Source organism: Mus caroli, unplaced genomic scaffold, assembly GCF_978045245.1.
Source record: "Mus caroli unplaced genomic scaffold, Mus_caroli_1 scaffold_7, whole genome shotgun sequence".
NCBI lineage: Eukaryota > Metazoa > Chordata > Mammalia > Rodentia > Muridae > Mus > Mus caroli.
In genome coordinates, this window is record NW_028227262.1 from 88,039,342 (window position 1) to 88,059,752 (window position 20,411).

A 20,411-nucleotide genomic window follows, 5' to 3' on the forward strand; every position below is an offset into this window, starting at 1 on the left:
ATACCGCTGATATCTGATGAATATGTGTCTGATGCTATTTGTGTTCATCCCTTTTCTGTTGCTGTGACAATATACCACAACCAAAGCATCTTATAGAAGGAAGAGTTTATTTGGCTTATGGTTTCTTATAAAGATCCTGAAAGGAAAGGAAGCCCTGAAAACCCATTGTGTGAGGCTTTGAAAATGAAGCCTGGGTTACAGTAGATACCCCAAGACTTTAGAGATTCCAAAGCCTTACACAGTGGTCTCTCAGGTCTTCCTTTCCTTTCAGTATCTTCATTCAGGATGATCTTGCCACATATAGCTTAGTCTCAGAAACTCTCTGAAGCAATGGAGAAGACTCCATGAACCCTTAACTCTTAAAAAACAAACTTCCACGATATTCATGGAAATTATGATATTCTTGGACATTATTCTATCTCTGAAGATGCATCTTCCATTAGAGTCTATAAAGAGGCAAATAATAGAAAACAAGGCAGAGAAAAAAAATAGATAAAGGTAAGTGGCCAAAGGTTTGTAAACAACCTGAGCCAAAAGTTCCTGGCCTAGAAATGAGTAGAGTAACCAGATCATAAGGATGGTCAGAATCTCAGATGCTTAAGGGAAACTGTACTCTCGTACATAACAAAGTCATTCTGTGTCAGCACCAACATGGCTCCAAAGAATCAGATCTGGTCAACAGCCAAATCCTTAAGAAATCTAGCTCCAAGTTCATTTCCAACTGACTATGGGTAAATGTTATGTTTTCTTCTGAGTAATTTTCTCTAAATGATTTAAAGAAAGGGTGAAGATAATTTACAACTGAATTTAAAGGTTACTAAACAAAATTCAAACTTTATTTTCCAGTTCTTTTTCAGATGGTTTTTTAAAAAATATAATGATATCATTCCCACTTTTCCCTTTCTCTCTCCAAACTCTCCCATGTGCCCAATTTGCTCTCAAATTCATTGCTTCCTCTTTATAAAACTGTCGTTACAATTTTGTATATTATCATTTTTAATACTTTATAGTATCTACAATAACAATAATTAATATAAATATAATACTAATATATAATATATATTTTCCTATACATAAAAACACCATCTCCTTGGACTGTATAGTGTTACTGTGTGTATATGTTTTGTGGGTTGGTCATTTGGTATTGGACAGATCTTCCTTGGGGAGCACTATTTCTACCAGTCTCATCACTCCTTAGGAACCTGCAATTCTTTGTGTAGGGTTTGAGGCCTCTTCAGTCCCTATTCACGTTAGCATGTCTATTGGTGTGTTCCTTGTTTGGGTCATGTTTAGGCAGCCATGAGGATGAGACTTTGGGTATAGTTTCTTACATTTCTTGGAGACACAGTTTTATAGCACACTCTGTGCACTTCTGGCTCTTATAGTGTTTTTGCTCCCTTTTCACAAGGACCTTCAAGCCTAAAGGAAGAATTTGTGTTGTAGTTACATCAGTTGAGGTGTGGCTCCACAACTCTAAATTTTAATTGGTTCTGGTTTTCTGCTATAGTCTCTGTCTGTTGCAAAGTGAAGTTTCCTCAATGAGGGAGGAATGAGAATTATACTTACCTAGAAATAGAATGACATATATTTCAAATGTATTTAGGGATTATAATTGTTTGTAGGCTCTCCAGTGTTCATGACTTTGCAAGTCCTGTGAGGTTGGCTAAGTTTCAATTACCAGACATGGTTTCTCCCTTGTTGTGCAGGTCATAAATTCAATTAGAGCTATTGGTTGTCACCAAGATATGCATGCCACTTATACACCCTAAGGGTTATCATTCCATGCTGGTCACTTGTGTTTCACAGGCATATATCTGGGTAGAACAAGGGGTTTCTTCCCACCTTTGCTAGTGTACATGGTACCTTCTGGTACTGTGAAAGCTACTCCTTAGGGAGGAGGCTTTCAGGTCAGTTCCAGCTTAGGGCCTCTGTGCTCTGTGTTTGAAGTACATATTGTCTTCAGCAATAACAATTTACCTTCTACTTCTGAAGAGCAACCAAAAGCAATAATATCAGTAACATATAATGTTTTCTGTGTCTCTTCTATAACCCTGACCAATAACTCAAAAGAGGTTTTCTCACTCATCCACCCCTGTGAGTATTGTTGTTGTTTTAGATTTTGATATAATTGCAATATTTCACCTCTCTTCTCGCCCCTTCAAGTTTTCCAGTATACCCCTCCCAGGTTTCCTTCACATTGAATGTTCTCTTTTTCTTTAACTGGTATTATATAATATATGTATATACATATTTATTCCTCAATATAACCTACTCAACCTGAAAGTGAATAATGTTACTTGAATGTATGTTTTCAGGGCTGACCACTTGGCACTGGACAAGCAATTTGTGTGCTCTTCTCTACAGAGACCATATATCCTGCACCCAGATTTTCTCAGCTACCTATTGTCCTTCATGTAGCATTGAGGGCTCATGGACTTTTCCCTGTCCACTTTGACATTTCCCCTTGTGCTATCCTTGTTCAGTTCAGGTTTGGGTAGTCATGAATGTGAGACTTCATGGGTATAGCTTCTGACATTATTAGCAGACATAATCTCATGCAAATTTTCTTGATCCTCTGGCTCTTACAATCTTTCTGTTTCCTCATTCGTAAATGTTTCCATTGGGACTGGGCTCTAAAACTTTGTATTTTGATTGGTTGTAGCTTTTCTGTAGTGGTCTCTATGTGTTTCAAAGAAAAGATTCCTTGATAAGGAGTAAAGACTATACTTATCTGTGGGTATAACAACAAATGGTTGTAGATTGTAGCTAGCGATTATGCTGGTTTAGTAAATTAGTGGTTGTAGTTTCTCCTCCATCATCCATGACTTCACTAGCACTGACTAGTTAACTAGGTTTTCAGGTACCAGGCATGGTTTCTCTCTTGCTGAATGAGTCATACCCACAATTAGAAGACTGCTGGCTAATACTCACAAGTATGCATGCCACTCCTGCATCCTTTTGGTTATCATGGACTCTGGTGCCACTGAATCACACTAACATCACCTTTTTTTTTTATTTTATTGCTTTCAAGGAACCGAAAATAGGGTCTCTTTAGGGAGCTTGAAATCTTGCTTTGTGGAGTATTGCCTGAGGACACCCTTCCCTTCATTTCAATGCAAAGTAGACCTGTCCTTAATGGTAAAAACCTTTTTAATAATTACAGCCTTCCTTCAGCACTTGCCTTGGCTGTAACATAAACATACTAGTGGTCTTTTTCTCTCTAAACTGCACATTTTGTATTTCTGCCCCAGTTGCTCTTTCTTTCACTATAGATCTGCATAAGTGTTATAGTACAACCATTCCACAGATTCATCATTATGTTGTCTTACAATCTCTTCCACTAAAGAAATTCATCCATTACTTTTCAATTGAGTCTCAGGGAAGTATTCTGCTCAGGACATGAGCAGAAGGTGGCCTCAAACCATGATGAAAAAATGAATAGCCTCCAACCCACTTGCTGTTAATGTCCTTCATTCCTTCTGAAACCTCTTGGTCCAGGCTTCTACAGTATTTATCACTCTCAACTCTGCTGTCTTCCAAGCTTCTACTAAAAAGACCTTTTAATCTCTGTCCATAGCATTCATCGGCCTTTCGCTTCCAATGTTTACATTCCTCCAAACCCAAAAGTGATTGGGTTCTTCACAGACATAGCCAACTTTTTGGTACCAACTTCTGTCCTTGTTTTTCTGTTGCTGTGAAAGACACCATGTCCAGAAGCAACTTTGGAGGCAAAGCTTTATTTCAGCTTGAAGGTTATAGTTTATCATCAAAGGAAGTCTTGGCAGAAACTCAAGGCAGAAACTGAACCAGAGTCCATGGAGGAGTACTACTTGCTGGCTTACTTCCAGAATCACATTCAGCTACCTTTCTTTCTTTCTTTTTTTTTTTTTAATTAATCTTTTTTATTAGGTATTTTCCTCATTTACATTTCCAATGCTATCCATAAAGTCCCCAATACACTCCCCCCCCCACTCCCCTACCCACCCACTCCCACACCTTGGCCCTGGCATTCCCCTGTACTGGGGCATACAAAGTTTGCAATTCCTATGGGCCTCTCTTTCCAGTGATGACATACTAGGCCATCTTTTGATACATATGCAGCTAGAGTCAAGAGCTCTGGGGTACTGGTTAGTTCATAATGTTGTTCCACCTATAGGGTTGCAGTTCCCTTTAGCTCCTTGGGTACTTTCTCTAGCTCCTCCATTAGGGGCCCTGTGATCCATTCACTAGCTGACTGTGAGCATCCACTTCTGTGTTTGCTAGGCCCCAGCATTGTCTCACAAGAGACAGCTATATCTGGGTCCTTTCAGCAAAATCTTGCTAGTGTATGCAATGGTGTCAGCGTTTGGAAGCTGATTATGGGATGGATCCCTGGATATGGCAGTCTCTAGATGGTCCATCCTTTCATCACAGCTCCAAACTTTGTCTATGTAACTCCTTCCATGGGTGTTTTGTTCCCAATTCTAAGAAGGGGCATAGTGTCCACACTTTGGTCTTCATTCTTCTTGAGTTTCATCATTTATGGCCCAACTTCATTGTTCACAGTAGACTAAACTCTTTTACATCAGTCATGAAGCAAGAAAATAACTACATATACACCCACAGGCCAATCTCACAGGTATCAGTTAAGGTTCTCCCCTTCTCAGATATATCTAAATTCATAACACATTGTAAGCACAACCAGGACACTATTCAAACAGATTTGCTTAGTGATGGGGGAAGCAAAAGGAACTGTCTTTGACTGATATGCTTGCAATGTTTTCAAATAGCTTCATCTCTGAACTAAATTTTGGGTTTTTTTTTCTTTTGGTTTGTTTATTTCAAATGTTTATATTTCTTTAATTTTGTAATGTAAATATGTTGAGAAATAGTATATAGTATATGTGGAAGAGCTTTAATTCAATCTCCTTGAACTTCATATCCAGTTATCAATCACTTTTTATAAAATTATATTTCCTTTTGTCCTAAATACATGATCTAGGAATCAGTATAAATACAATAAAATCAAGCATTTATATGTCAATAGTCTTTGGCCTCTTAGTCAATTTGTTCTTTCTTTATTTTTTGTTTGTTTTTCTTTCAAGACAAGGTTTCTCAGTATAGCCCTGGCTGTCCTGGAACTTTCTCTGTAGACCAGGCTGGACTTGAACTCAGAAATCTGCCCGCCTCTGCCTCCCAAGTGCTGGGATTAAAGGCATGTGCCACCACCTTAGTCAGTTCTTGTGGCTGCTTAAACATGGTTTCATCACTAGTTGGAAATAATTTACTTGCCAGAGTAAGATTAATGGAGAGTTTGTATAATTTTTCTTCTTTTTCACCAGTTAGTAGCACTCTGGACACATATGCAGATCTGCTTATTAATTGGGCAAATTTCAAATGGGCAGACATATTTTATTACATATATTGGTTTCACCTAAGAAAAGCAGAGCAATGTGAATACTCTTTTTTTTCTTTTGTTTGTTTGTTTCCTGATATATATTGCATAAGTAAGTGAGTCACCCATCATCACAACACTTGTTTGTATGCTTTAGGTTGCTATATGCTTAAAAAGACTCTGGGACCAGAATGGTTGGTCATGTCCTAATGGATGAAACACCTTTTCACATAAACAGTGGATGACTTAGATAGATACCTGAGCAAAAATTTTACATGGACAATTGCTTTGACAAAAATCGTGGAAAGTGCAGGATCATTATCAACAGTTTATAAAATGGTAAAACATGTTTCTTTGACATATGTCAACATTCTTAGGATGTATATTTTATAATCATCAAGGAAAGATTGTCTTTTAATATAAAATTTTAGTCAAATTTAAAATTTGTTTGTGAGGAAGACTGATACCATATTGAGTTTAATTTTTCTATCATCATTGATCTAATTTTCTTCAACTAACAGTAAAAATGAACCATTCTATATGTATTGTATGAAGTCTGTTCATTTGTCACAGAAACTCATGTTGATTTCCCATCTGTCTTGAGTGTTATTTTAACTACTTAAATCATCTCTGTACATAAGACCACAGCACAAGATAATTAAGGATCTAGAATGCTCATTCACTTAATTATTGCCCAAAACACTTACAGAGCTCCATTTTACATTTGAAAAGTTGTCAAATTGTTTTACTCTCTCTCTCTCTCTCTATATATATATATATATATATATATATGTATAAATATATATAATGTGTGTGTAGTAGTATGTTGTAGTATAAGTATTTATACAAATGTGTTTTAACATGTATAGTCTATCACTCTCTATTTTCAGTATCATTAAAAATTTTATGCTATTTCTTTGCTTGAGAAGAAACTGAACATTTGAGTAAAATAAATGGGATTTTTTCTTTGCATAATTACATTGTTGAAGATGTTTAAATAAGTGTTTTTTCATATGCATATATTAAAGATCATCTGTGAAACATCTATATGTGTTATGAATTAAAAAGACAACAATTTAGAAAGCCCTATTTCTATAGTCTAGGCTTTGACAAGTAAAGTAAGAATCCATACCTCTGTTCTTTCCATCTTGAGCATGACACACACAGTCTCTTTGTAAATTACTCAGGCTTTCTTATTCTGATATAAATACAAACACAAAATAACTTGTATTTTAATGAGAAAACTGAAGTGGAACTTAAATATAAATGGACTTGAAGATGCTATATTTAGAAGCTAAAGTATTACTTTGCCCCTAATTTCATTTTCTAATTTGTTTAATCACTTGTTCCATATTTGATATGGAATAACAAGCTTTGACAATTCTGATGATGCATTTTATATAATGTTGTAGGAAATCGTTTCAATGCTACTCCATACTTTCAAATTGTCTAAACAGGTAAAAAGTATTAGAATCTCTGAACTCCTGCTGGACATGCTCTTTTTATTGACTTTCTGTTATTTATTTCCTTGAAAGGCATAATAACCAAATCAATGCTGTAAGAAAAAACATAAATCCTCTTGATATGCTATTTTATCCATTTATTTTTCCCTCTGAACATAAATATTACTGAAAAATATATCTGTCTTATTAATCTGCCTGGTTTTGCTCACAAAAGATATTATAAGTTGGATTTCATAACTTTTCTATCTGGTTGGAAATATTTTACATACTATAGTACGATAAAGCTATTGATGGCAGTAACAGACATCTCAGGTATCTTGTGAATGGACTAAGAAATGATTCAGGGCTGCAAATAAGACTCAGAATGACCAAATTAAAAGAAATGCTTCCTAGCTCACCCCAAACATCAGTTTACGTAAAGATCTCCACTCATCGTACTAAAGAGACAGTTTAGTAATCAAGAGCTCAAATTGCTCTTGAGAACTGAGTTTAGTTTCGAGCACCTACATCCAGAGGCTCAAACAGTATGTATCTCCTGCTTCAGGTGACCTTATACCTCTAGGCTCCTTGAGCACTGGATTCATATTTATATACATGAAAGTAAAAATTAAAAATATGCAGTCATTTTTAAGAATGCACTCAGTTGAATTATTTCTAAAAACACTCTTATTTCTGTCATTACACAATACAAATAAAATACCTGCCCTATTTTACAGAGATTAGAGAGGTGAGGTGCTATCTCTAACTCACTGCTAGTTCATAGCAGCACACAGGTCCATCTAGCCTCTGAGTTATATGTGGACACCCTCTCTTAGATTTATGTCCTGCTTTCTGGAGTTGAGTGAATTTCTGGGGTTCATCAATAGGATATTTTTCCTCATTTTGAAGTAAATAAATTTCTTATATTCCAAAATATCAAATGTATTTTCTATTTGGTTTTATAGTCTTTAAGTCTTGACATCATGGACATCTTCATTTTCATAGGATTATAGCAATGGTTGTGATGTTTAGAAAGACATCCAACTGAATTATTCACATATGCCATGCTGTTTTCCTGTGGCCAAAGTTTACACCTGTTCTTCATTGTTGTTCATTACCCTCTGCTGCATATGGAATAATAGAATAAACTGCACAAAAGGTCAAATTAAAGATTTTCTTCAGACACTCCATTCCCTCTTCATTGATTCTTTTTCTCTTTTTAAATTTAGTGTCCCATTATTGTTCTGTCTCAAGTTTATGAATCTTTGAAAATGAAACATGATTATCATCTTAAAGCCATGTATTGGCAGCTTCTCTGCTGCACATACCATATAAGATTGTAAGATACATATATGCAGATCTCAGCAGCACATGTCTCATGTAATTACAGAAGATGAAGAAGGGACAGGCAGATACTAAGAAGCACAGCCCAGAGATAAGCATATTATCTCTGTACTCAGTTAATCCCATTAAACCAACGTTTTCCTCCCTTTTAATCACTCTGTCACCATCAGCTTCCTTCTCGCCATGACATTTCACTCTGCTTTCTTTGTAATAGTGCACTGTTAACCTCAGGACAAACCTCAAAACTCACTTGTCTCATGGGAAATCAAAGAGAGTGCAGGTCAAGTATATATTTGCCTAGAACATTAATCTACAGCATAATTATGTGATTAAGCTCAGTTAAGTCAATGCTATTAGCATGGCAAAATATTAGATTTCATTCATGGGAGAGCACCTGGTAACAAATGCACACATCACTCACATGTTCCCTTAAGTTGCTCTGCCTTACACTACAGGCTTTGAGTTTAAACTTGAAGTTTTAAAGTGATTTTCAGAACAAGGCTTTGATACTAATGGAGGTGCGGAACAGAAAGGAGAAAACAACAGGAATGTCCAGTTCCTCTCTTTCTTACAGAGGGCTGCAGCTCCATTATAAATGCAGAGACAAGAACCCACAGGTTGATCTTAGAAACCATCAGCATAGTTTGAAAAGCTGCTTACTGTGCTCAGAGTGCTTTGAAGTGTGGATAGAATAAAGCAGGAATATAATAATAAATCAAAATGGTGAAAATTATTTTACAATTTTATTGTAGTCTTTTTGCAATTTGTGCATGTGTGTGTATGTATGTATGTGTGTATGGAAATAATTTCCCAACACCAAAGAACGCTGATACAGATACTCCAAATATAACTGATATGTGTCTTCATGTGGACCTCAGCTCCTGATTTTCCATGTTCATATTCACATCCATTCCTGATCTGGGAGACTTCACAGACTGGTTTACAATGATAGAGGATTGTGCCTTCTGGAAAAGCCTATTGGATTATCTCATATCTGACTCTGATGTGATCTGAGTCCAATGCACTCTCAGAGCTCCAGTTTCCCTGTCTAGAAAAGTGACACAAAACTAAATTTATCCCCTTGTGATGATTAAACGGTTCAGCACCTCTGTTCTTTGCCAGACATAAAACACAGTGCACAGATGTGGAGTTATGCTCCATTGTAGGAAGCACAACTATCCCAGTGAGTCCTTCGTTGCTCGGCACTTGGGTCTTAAAGTATCTGACATTTTATTTCTCTTTTAACTGAAATCCCAAGGCTTAAAAGGAGATCCCTGTGAACTTATAAATATGTCATATCGGGAAATTAAGTAGTTGTCGCTGCAGTCTATCCAACTAACTGAATTTTATGGGTCACTGTGAAAATGCATTATTGGCAGTAATAAAAGAAGTAAAGAAACTAATAAACTAGTGATTTATGCAACAGCATAGGTGAACTAACACATGATGCTGACTGGCATAAACAAAGGCCATATAATCCACGGATATGTACAGAATCAAATAGAATTATAAACATAGTTCAAAGGGATGAAACATTTCCTTTTATCTTTTGAGATTTCACTCAGGTCAGACAACTGGCCAGACTGTGTGACTGAAGATAATGGAATCCAGACAGTGCTGATGTTAGGAGCGACACCTTGACCAGTACTGCTTAGTTTTGCATGCAATGAGTGTTCTAGATATTGAAATAGTCTCTCTTCAAAATGATATGCTATCACTGGGACTTTTTCAAAATCTGGAGACACTTAAAATCAGAGCAGTTCACTCTATAAACTATAATTCAATGTAGAATATCATTTGATGCCATCCTGGGTATTTCAGTCATTCTCACATTTATTAATGTATGCTAGAATATTTCCAGATGGAAAAGCATGAAAAGCTTAAATCTCTAGAAGGAGAGAAGCCAATAGTGACAGAGTAGCCATGCTGAAGGCACAGAATGATGCTTGTCGAAGCTGGTGATATTTATGTAGGAATCTTAGTCTCACAACTGTAAATATGTTTAAATGTTTTACATTCTAAAATTTTAGAGGAGAGGTGTCACCACAATTCACTTTCTCTTCTATAATAGAAAAAAAATCCTGGCTAAATAGAACATAATTTGGTAAAGTTCTGAGAGGCAGAAAACCAACGCCCAGGTGCAACCAAAACAGGCCTGGCAAAACATTTTCCCGAGGAGACTTTGTGTCCTTTCATCTGGCTTTAGACTATTGACAAATAGACCCCAAGAAATTGGAAGTCCTCCAGGAATTTGCTGGGGGAAGGAAAAGGCTGAAGCTTTGTGTCAATTACAGGGTGAGCATGTCTCCCAGGAAGAAATATCAGATATCAGATACTTAGTCAGAGCTCCTTGCAGAAGAGACTGGAGCGCAGACAGAGACAGTAGCTGGAAGCACACTTTGACCTACTGCTTAGTCATACATACCTCCTGACCTCTATCTAAACAAGATGAACTTGGGGCACTAAACCTCTGATCCTCTTCTTAATGTGGTCACATTGAATTACTCCCATTTCTAGTATTTCACTATTTATATGTCACTTTACCTGGCTGGTTGAGGACAGGTGTCCTAACTTGGCAGGTTGGGGATGCTAGAGCCCAGGATCTAACCCTATCTACTGCAGGGGTGCCACCTTTTCCTTTAATTTCAAGTAAACATGGTATGTGCCACTACTGTGTAGGAAGGTTGATTTTTAAAGGGAATAAGAATAGAAGGCATTGATTAAACAGATAATTTCTGTCACATTACTTGTACTCTGCATTTGTGGTTTTATAGCATGTCAAACCAGTTGCTTGTCCCTTGTTTCAAAATGCTTTTTAGACTTCAATTTTATTTATTTATTTATTTATTTATTTATTTATTTATTTATTTATTTTTCAGGATTCAGAAGTCAACTGACTTCAAAGATCAGAGAAAGCATTCCCTCCTACGACTTTTTCCCCCTTTTAATATAGTCAACGCTTGATTTAGCTTCCAGTGCCCAACACAAGTTCAGAATACATACAAGAAAGGAAAAGCAAGGCACTCTGCTGGGGGAGGAGCTTGGTACTCAAATTGGCTCTGCTATAAAACAGTGGTATTCTGCTCATCTCAGAAAGAAGTGGGAACGTGTTAAGTAACAGAAATTGTCTCAAAGCCTGTGCATCTATCTGCGCGTGTGCTTGGATTGGAAGAAGGGTCTGTTCGCTGGAGCTCCACGCAGCCAGAAGTCGGAAAGGTAAGAGGTGTGCAAAATCTGCCATTAAGTAGGGGCTAAGGAAGAAACTGCCTGTAATGGTCCCAGAGGGTGAATCCCACAGGCGCTACCTTCCTATCCTGTAACTCTATAGTAAGCCACTTTTTCAAGTGCAAAAAAGCCTTGAGGCAGCTGGTTTTCGACGGTTGGGGGATATTTATTCCTTGCTCCACAGATGGGGGAAAAAATCAGCGTCTGGCAGCCTCTGATTGGTGGAAAAGAAAATGGTGATAGTGGAGTGGGAATGAGGATTTGCTGAGCCTCCCCCTGCTTCTTCAACCTGTAACTCTTCCTTAGTCGGCTCCCCTTTACACCCAGAACCCTTTTAGACTCCTCCGAGGTAAAAACAAATGGAAATCTTAAGCTGTGTGAACAAAAGCAACCCCAAGGGTGTGTGCTCCCTCTCCATTGCCTGGCTCCGCGCACACACACCATTTCAGGCGGTCCAGCTCTCTCGTGTGGCGTCTGGGCTCGTTCTGGAGGGGGATCGCTTAGAGGAACTGGGAACAGACTGAGGCAGGGAAGGAGGGGGATGGGGCAGGAGAGGCGCCAGCTCAAGTTCAGCCACGATAAAGCCAATGGCCCTCTGAACTCGAGGAGAGGCTCAGGCCATCCTCTTTTCCCTCCTTCCTGGGGATCGTGCTCCTGATACCCACAGCCCTCACGCACCGCATCTCCAAACCGTCCCCTCCCTAGGAAGAGGAGCGAAGGCACGAGGCAGGCGAGGGGCGGGGAGAGGCGCTGACAAATCAGCTGCGGGGGCGACGTGAAGGAGCCAGGGAGCCAGAGCGCCGGGCAGCAGGCAGCAGACGGCAGGAGACGGCAGGAGACCAGCAGGTGTTCCCCTTGCCCCTGCCCTTGCCTCTTGCATTGAAATTAGATTGGGGAAAAGAGGAAGAATCGGAGTTCTTCAGAAGCCTAGGGAGCCGGTAAGTACCTGTAGATGGAGCAGCTCTGGGGATCTTAGCTAGCCGGAGCAAAGAGCCGGGACGCCTAGAGGAGACCAACTACAGCTGCTTTGGAGGTGGGGACTGGGCCAGTGCGTGGAAAGTACATCACTCGGCTTTCCTTTCGCTGGAGACATGCCCTTCCATCCTGTCAAAGCCCTAGGGAAAGGCCAGGTTGCCTGTGGCATCTGCTTTTTCAAGCGGAAACGCTAGGGTGTTTCATGTTGAGTGCTGGATGGTGGAAGCTTAGTGCTGGGCATTGGGTGGAATTTGAGCATCCAACTTTCATGCTCCAACCCGAGGTATTTCAGCTTCTTTCTGTAGAGGAAGAAGGGTCCATTTGGCCCATGATTAATAGAAGTGCAGAGGACAGTAGGCAACAGGTGATAAAGGGTTAATGAGCATGGGGTGCAGGGTCTTCTAGAGGATTCCAGCTGAGGACAGAGCTTCTTGGTTGGGTGGTGCTCAAGTGAGACTGCTCAAGTGTATGGACAGCGCCTGCTCTGGGCAGATAGCAGGCAAAGAGCTAGTGGTGGGCAGAAGGTCTTGCAAGATTAGAAAGGCTGGGCTGCAAGCAGTTCCCTACTTCTAGATTAAACAGTTCCCCTCCCTTCCTTCTCCAAAGACTGACACCTTTCTGGGTCTTTTATCCTCTTGCCCCTACTCCATCTCTGTACGCCCACCTCCCATGTTCCTTTTCTAGATAGTCTTTTTACTTTGAATGTAACCTTTGGGCCCTGGGAACTTGATGGGGGTGTCCTCCTCCCTTTCTGCAACTCTACTTCTGAAAGATGTATGTAAGAGCAGTCGAATGATCAATCTGGATCCATCTTATCCTTAAGTGGCATGACTTTTTCCTAGTGTTGAGTGACATAGCTCAAAAATCAATCAACACTGTGCCCAGCACGCCCCACACCCCTCCCCCAAAGAAATTACACTTACACCAGGACTGGGGGGAAGGCATACTGATTTCCCCCCTCAATTTCCTTTCTTTCTCTAGCTGTTTTAAACCTTATTATTTTTTTAATCCAAATTTTCTAATTCAAAATGTATTCTGTATTCTCTAGTGTGGAGCAAAAATACATCTTTAGCCATGGATGTGTTCATGAAAGGACTTTCAAAGGCCAAGGAGGGAGTTGTGGCTGCTGCTGAGAAAACCAAGCAGGGTGTGGCAGAGGCAGCTGGAAAGACAAAAGAGGGAGTCCTCTATGTAGGTAGGTAGTGACACTGTGACTAATGAATTGGGGTGGCTGGTGTGTGGTGTCTGATTCGTGTGCATCACAGCTTCTCAGAAGAGTGACAGCTATGTGGAGGTGAGAGAATATGAACCTGCATATTAGCTCTCAGAAATAAACAGGGACAATTCTTTCTTTCCTTAGATTCATTAATTTTGTTATTTACATAGGGTTTTTATTTGGTTTTCTGTTTCTGTGTATGAATACAGTGAATTTTAAAAATTGGCAACCCATGAAAAATAACCAAGAATATGCTTATGAATCAAAGACATGTATGGCAGTAAGCCTGGTGGCGTTTGGGAAGTGGAGGCCCAAGGACCAGGAGTTGATGGTCATCTTCAGCTACACAGAGAATTTGATGCCAGCCTGAGCTATGTGAGAACACACACACATGCACACTCTCTCTTTCTCTCTCTCTCTCTCTCTCTCTCACACACACACACACACACACACACACACAAAGAAAGAAAGAAAGAAAGAAAGAAAGGAAGAAAGAAAGAAAGAAAGAAAGAAAGAAAGAAAGAAAGAAAGAAAGGAAGAAAGAAAGAAAATGAGCCGCAAGTATTCATGGGACTTTGATTTCTTTCATCATCACTATAGGTAATACCTGCTAAGTTTAATAAATTATAATGCTTTAAACAATAGTTTTGCATAATTGTATTTTACAACTGTGAAAATACAACTCCTTTGACCCCAAAATAGAAGAAAGAAAGCAAGTCTTCTTTGGTGGATCTCCTTTTAGGGATCACTTGGTCAGTGGGAACAGCGGGACTTAAGGAACCTCAGAAATGTTTGTTTAGTTCACCTGTCAGAGATCATACATACTGAAGAGTAAGAGGTTGATATTTAGTGCCATTTTTTGCCTGACTGTACACATTGAAAGGAAGGCCAACACTCCCTTTCTCTGTCTTTCCCTGTGTTAAATTGGCTGTAACTTTACAAATCCCTTCCAGTACTTTCATGGAAGGAATAGACACCCATGCACACATGCTCATCCCCAGCAGAGACACAGGTGCACATGGGAGCACAGTTGCAGGGTTCATCTACCTCTCTTTCCTTCTGTGAACACTGTTTCCACCTTCTTAGGGGGGCATCTATCTTGGTGGAAGACTCAAGATAAACATTCAGACTGAAAAGGAGCAGAACAGGTGGCAAAAGTGATGTAGATGCTATCCAGAGTACCAATTGAGGCAAGCCATGCTGACCCTCCAAACGATCAGTGAGGAATTTATACTTGTAAATGTTTTCATGAATGTGTCTTTTCATGGAAGTTTCTAGCAGATCGCCTTTCCTAGTTCTTCATAGAATAATTTTACATTGAATTAATTCTCTTTTTCTACTTAAAACATCCTTTCCGAAAGTCTTGTAATGAGTATTGTAAAAGGAGGGTGTCAGTGAGCTAATTTTAGAGTGTTTTTTTTTTTAAATGAACTGTGAAGTATAATGTTTTAGATAGAATTCAGAATACAAAAGCAGTATTTGTAGATTTGTGGAAAAGCTCAATTCTTCCACAACTACAGACTTGTGACTGATTTTTTTTACTTCAGTTGCGTAAGAAACATATCTGTAGATCACTAATTTAAAGCAAATTTAGAAGTTGTTGAATATTAATTTAGTATATTACTCTTTCTGGATAATAAATGGATTTTGTCAAGTAGAACACTTCTTTGTTTTTATTGTTAATTTCGAGTTTGGGCAAATAAAGTGATTATATTTTTCAAAGATTAATTTTGTTGGTCTCTGTGAGGCCATTATATTGAAAGTGTAATTTTAATATGTCTAATATTATTAAAATTATCAATGTCTGTTATTATATTTAAAACATGTTTAATTAATCAATTGCTGATTATGTTCTGGGATCTAATTAAAAGCTGAACACATGCATAGAGTTTGGGATGAAGAGTAATGTGTGAAGATAAGAATGAGAGCTCAGATATTTGTCAACTTCTGTTAATGTTCCAACACATATTAGAAAATCTGTCATAGATGATCAGCTGTACTGTTGGCTATACTGATTATTACTTAGATAATCAACTGTGCTGTTAAAGTATGAAAACAACCATAGGTAAAAAACAGTGTGACTCTGCCTCCGTCTTTATCAACTCGGAGACTATAGAGAAATGAAAGGAATGTAGACTCTGGACTTGACTTGATACAGACAGAAATTTAATTCAAGACACATGTTGTCTGCCTTTAGCATCTGCAGGAGGTAACTTGATGTCTTTGAGTCTCCTCCCCTTTTTCACACACACATAGTCCATAAAAATGCAACTGCTTTGTAAAGTTAGTAAAGTTATGTAGTTAAGGTAGTAACTGAGTGCACTTTCATATTTAGGAACCTTGAATCTTGTCAGAGAAGTTGTTCAATTTACCTGTTACTCAGTCAACATAATTTCTTAATTTTTATCCAAGATATGAAACTATTATTAATACCTAACCTGAAGGATTAGAAATAATCTGGGCTTTGGACATAGCTCCAGTGGCACAGTGCTTGTCTGCCAGCGTGCAGCACTGGGTTCTATTCTGGTACCAGAAAAACAAAAGATTAAAAATAAAAGGTTAGACGTTATCAAAGAAAAACAATTTAAACTTCAGCACTTATGGCTGAAAAGGCTTGGCAGAAGTCTCATCTCATCTCTAATAACAAATGCCTTGGACAACTGCCTTTCAATGAATTGAAGACAGTGTGCTGATTGTCTCTGTGATATTTGCACAAAAAATTCAATTAACATATTTTAGTTTCATAATCAACAGTCTCAATGACATGATGTATAATTATAAATTGAATTTAAAGTCAAAAAGTTTTCTTCACTTCATGTTAGTTTTATTAATACTATAAAGAAAATCACCTTCAAATTCTGTTTCACTGCTTAGTGAAGAGCTGTGTTCACACATCTAACTCCTAAGTCTCACATGTGAGACTTAACTACATGTTGCTAAGTAGTCAGCATATAAACCAATGATATGACTCATTTCTCACATTCCTCTCCAGTCCGTACCCTTGTAATATTCCAAATAAACAAGACAGGGTGGGGTGGAAGGCAGGGTACATTTCTAGGCTCAGAGAAGCCATTATTATATTGTCCCCCAGCTTCCATATCTTACTTCTTATTTCCTACTTAATGCCTAATTTTTTTTTTCTATATCTTATCAGTTAGATCTCACCTGTAAACTGAAGATAAATTATCATTTATAACTTAACTGATAATTAGGATCACAAAGGTGAGGTATGGTTTGAGATACAGGGCCTTCAAGACTCATTTGTCTTTCATTAAAGAGACATTCCATGATTTTACCAAATGTCAAATTCTCTGTTACTGCTGAAGCAAAGAAGACAGACAAGGGACCAGCCAGTGAGCATTAGTTTTCATTAGTCATGCTTTTTTAAAAATTGGGTATTTTATGTATTTACATTTTAAACGTTATCCCCTATCCTATTCTATACCCCTTCCCCCAGCTTCTATGAGAATGCTCCCCTGCCACCCATATACTTTCACCTCAAGGCCCTGGCATTCCCCTACACTAGGAAATCCAGCCTTCACAGGTTCAAGGGCTCTCCTTTTATTGATGCCAGACAATGTCATCCTCTACTACATATGCAGCTGGAGCTATGGGTTCCTCCATGTGTACTTTTTGGTTGGTGATTTATGGGAGCTCTGGAGGGTCTTGTTGGTTGATATTCTTATGGGGTTACAAACCCCTTCAGCTCCTTCAGCCCTTCCCCTAACTCCTCTATTGGGGTCCCCATGCTCAGTCCAATGGTTGTCTTCCAGCATCCGAATCTGTATTGATCAGGCTCTAGCAGAGCCTCTCAGGAGACAGCTGTATCAGGCTCCTTTCAGCAAGCAGTTCTTGGTATTAGCAGTAGTGTCTGGGTTTGGTGTCTGAAAATAAAATGAAGCCTTTCTTTCAGTCTCTGCTCCACTCTTTGTCCCTGTATTTCCTTTAGACAGGAGATCTTAAAGGTTATTGTAGTGAAGATGAAGGATACAGAAGTGTTGAATTCTCTCACGCAAGCTGTTCTACTACTTGGGCAGGGTGCCCTGCCCACCACCATTTCCAGTTGTGATGTGAATAGCACCTGTCTCATAAAACACAACTTAAACACCTGTGATTCCAGTGCATAAATTAATAGTAATTATTCGAGGTACAAACTTTACTGCTAGCACTTCACCCTAAAAATCATCGCAAAAAATAATGAAAGCCCAATATAATTGGTGACTACAGTAAACTACTTCTTTCAGAATTTGTCCATGGGCTGCCACTTTCCATCTGTTACAAGATTCACACAAAAAGCAGCACCTATGGGTGTGCTGTCTTTTGTAACCTGCTGATAAATCCGTGTGATATTTTTACAGACACACTTCTCAGAAAGGGGAAACTGACCAGCTGAGGTGAAGTCACCTCAAGGCAATAAAGTGCAAAACTCTGGGAGCAATTGGTTTATAGAAAAATAACAGCTGACTATTCAGATTTCAGAAATGTAAATTGAATATTTAATAATTTTGGAAATAGCAATTGGTTCATGTGCGGGTTAGTGTATGTCAACTTGAAAGAAAGTAGAGCTAGCATATGTGGCCTCTAGTGTAGTCCTAGATAGTATGTACACAGTTCAGGGTCAGGAGTTAAATGTACAAGCTTACACTGAGGATTGTGACATACCAGAAGCCATTGTCTCAGAGGAAGTAATGCCTTCTTAACCCCATGCTAAAAGAACTATCAGAGTCAGATCATGGCATGAAGAGTTGTGGTTTGAATAGGAATGCCACCCAGAGTTTCACGAACCTGGTCCCAGCCAGTGGTACTGTTTGGGAAGGAATATGCAGTGTAGTCTTGGTAGCCGAGGTATGTCACAGGGAGAGGCTGTGAAGGTTCAATAGCTACCCATCATTCTCAGTGTACTCTTGGTCCCCTGCTTTTGGATCAATATGCAAGCTCTCCATTGTTCCTGCTGCCCTGCCCTCCCTACACCACTGTGGATTCTAACACACCCAATGTTTTAGGACATGAAAAAGATACCCACACCGTAAAGGCATATGCAATGAGAAGAAGGCAAGCTTTGTTGAAACTACTTAATAAACACGTTGTTTTTGCAAAAATTAAAAATTCTAAACTACAGAATATAAAATAAATATTAGCTTTAATATTTTACCATTTCCCAACATACTTATGTTTAATAATTTGACTAATAGCCCCCTCACCATCCCCTGCTTATACAGTTTCCCCATTCATTGTTAGGTCTTGTACACTGATCAGCTCAGCTTGTCCTCACAGCTCTACAGTCCCTTGCAAAATGAGCAGTGCCTTTGAAATGCACGCAGACAGCACCCATGCAGAACACATGTCCATTCTTGCTAACAAGTGTGCCTTTCTCTCTGCGCTGCTTCTAGAACTTTCTTGTGCTTTCAGCTTCAGCTTCTCCTTCAGAAGCATTTGTATGGGTAAGAACAAGAGTTCGCACCATGTCTGTATCATGCATTCAACAGTACTGAGGGCTTTACTTCAACGATTTCCTTTTATTCTTTTGCCAAGATCATGATGTAGATTTCGTTAACCTTTAGTGAAGTAAAGAGTTAAATCTGAACTCTGTATCGGAGTGGGGGTAGGTGGTTCTTTATTATCAAAATAAAAGTTCTTACATATGCTTTTTTATTTAAAGAGGGTTTAATTGACTCCTTTCTAAAATATTATTTTAAATAAAATAGACAAAAAATTCTCTTAAGGCTATGCATATATATCTTCAAAACTATTTACTAAATAATTTAACATACTTTTGTACATGTACTTAGATTATCTTATTGATCATATTATTCAACTTGTATAAATGCACATCTGAATTTTAAACAATTTTGGAATTAGAAATTACCTCATAGTGTTTGTCAACTTGACAGGAAGTAGAGATATGTGGGAAAAGGATATATCATTTGAGGAAATGTCTACCTCTGATTTACCCATAATAATGTTTGTGAGGATATTTTCCTGATTGACAACTGATGAAGGAGCACCCAGCCCACTGTGGGTGGCACCACCCCTAGGCAGGTGCTTTTGAGTGTTATAAGAAAGCAGGCTGAGAAAGATATGGAGAGCAAACCAGGAAGCAGCATTTTCCTGAGGTCTCTACATCAGAGCCTGCCCCCAGGTTCCTGCCATGCTTGGAGTTTCTACTTTTGGTTCCCTAGATAATGAACTTCCAAACTGGAAGCTGAGAAATCCCCTTTTCCACACTTTGTGTTTGGTCACAGTGTTCATCACAAAACAGAAGACTTTGATATGTACAGGAAGTGTTTACTCTAAATGTTGGTATCTGTACTTTATTACTGAGCAGTTGGCTTCTAGGAAGCTATGTATATGATAGAGTCTTTGTACTAGTTTTTTCCTACTTATTTTCTGTACACGTAGCAAGACATTTTTTTTCTTCTCAAATAGTGCATTTTTAAAATCCACTATTTTAAAGTTTTAAAACTTTCCCCCCATACACTGGCCTAAGTCTTTTTCAGCATATAAGTCCTCATGCCCTTTTTATCCTTTGCATTCTTCTGTGTCTAGATAAGATTATTTTAGTTAATGTTCCTCTCTCCATCTCTTTAGTTCTTTCTTCCTTGTTTTCTTGGTAATATTGGGGATCAAATTTAGGTCCTTAAACCTCAGAAAACAGTGCTGCACTAAGAGCTATGTCTTTATCCCTATAGGATAGCTTTCACTTAAAAATATGTATTTTTATATATTTGTATATATGGTATATATGTATATTGTATATATACACAGATATATAAAAATTTTATGCATGCAGACAAAATTATCAATATTAATTGTACAAAGTGATAGGTCTCATTAT

General features: G+C 38.4%; 1 protein-coding gene across 2 annotated transcripts in view; it reads left to right on the forward strand.

The window, feature by feature from the left end:
* Nucleotides 1–11,177: 11,177 nt before the first annotated feature.
* Snca (synuclein alpha) overlaps nucleotides 11,178–20,411 on the forward strand; it is a 95,947-nt gene continuing 86,713 nt past the window's right edge. Inside the window, exons 1-2 of one of the 2 annotated variants that reach the window (XM_021165283.2) lie at nucleotides 11,178–11,376; nucleotides 13,409–13,555. In XM_021165283.2, the coding sequence (XP_021020942.1) occupies nucleotides 13,435–13,555 (121 nt within the window). In that variant the 5' untranslated portion in view covers nucleotides 11,178–11,376; nucleotides 13,409–13,434. Of the gene's footprint in view, nucleotides 11,377–12,136; nucleotides 12,324–13,408; nucleotides 13,556–20,411 lie in introns of those variants that run through there. The other variant, XM_021165282.3, reaches the window with a different exon arrangement.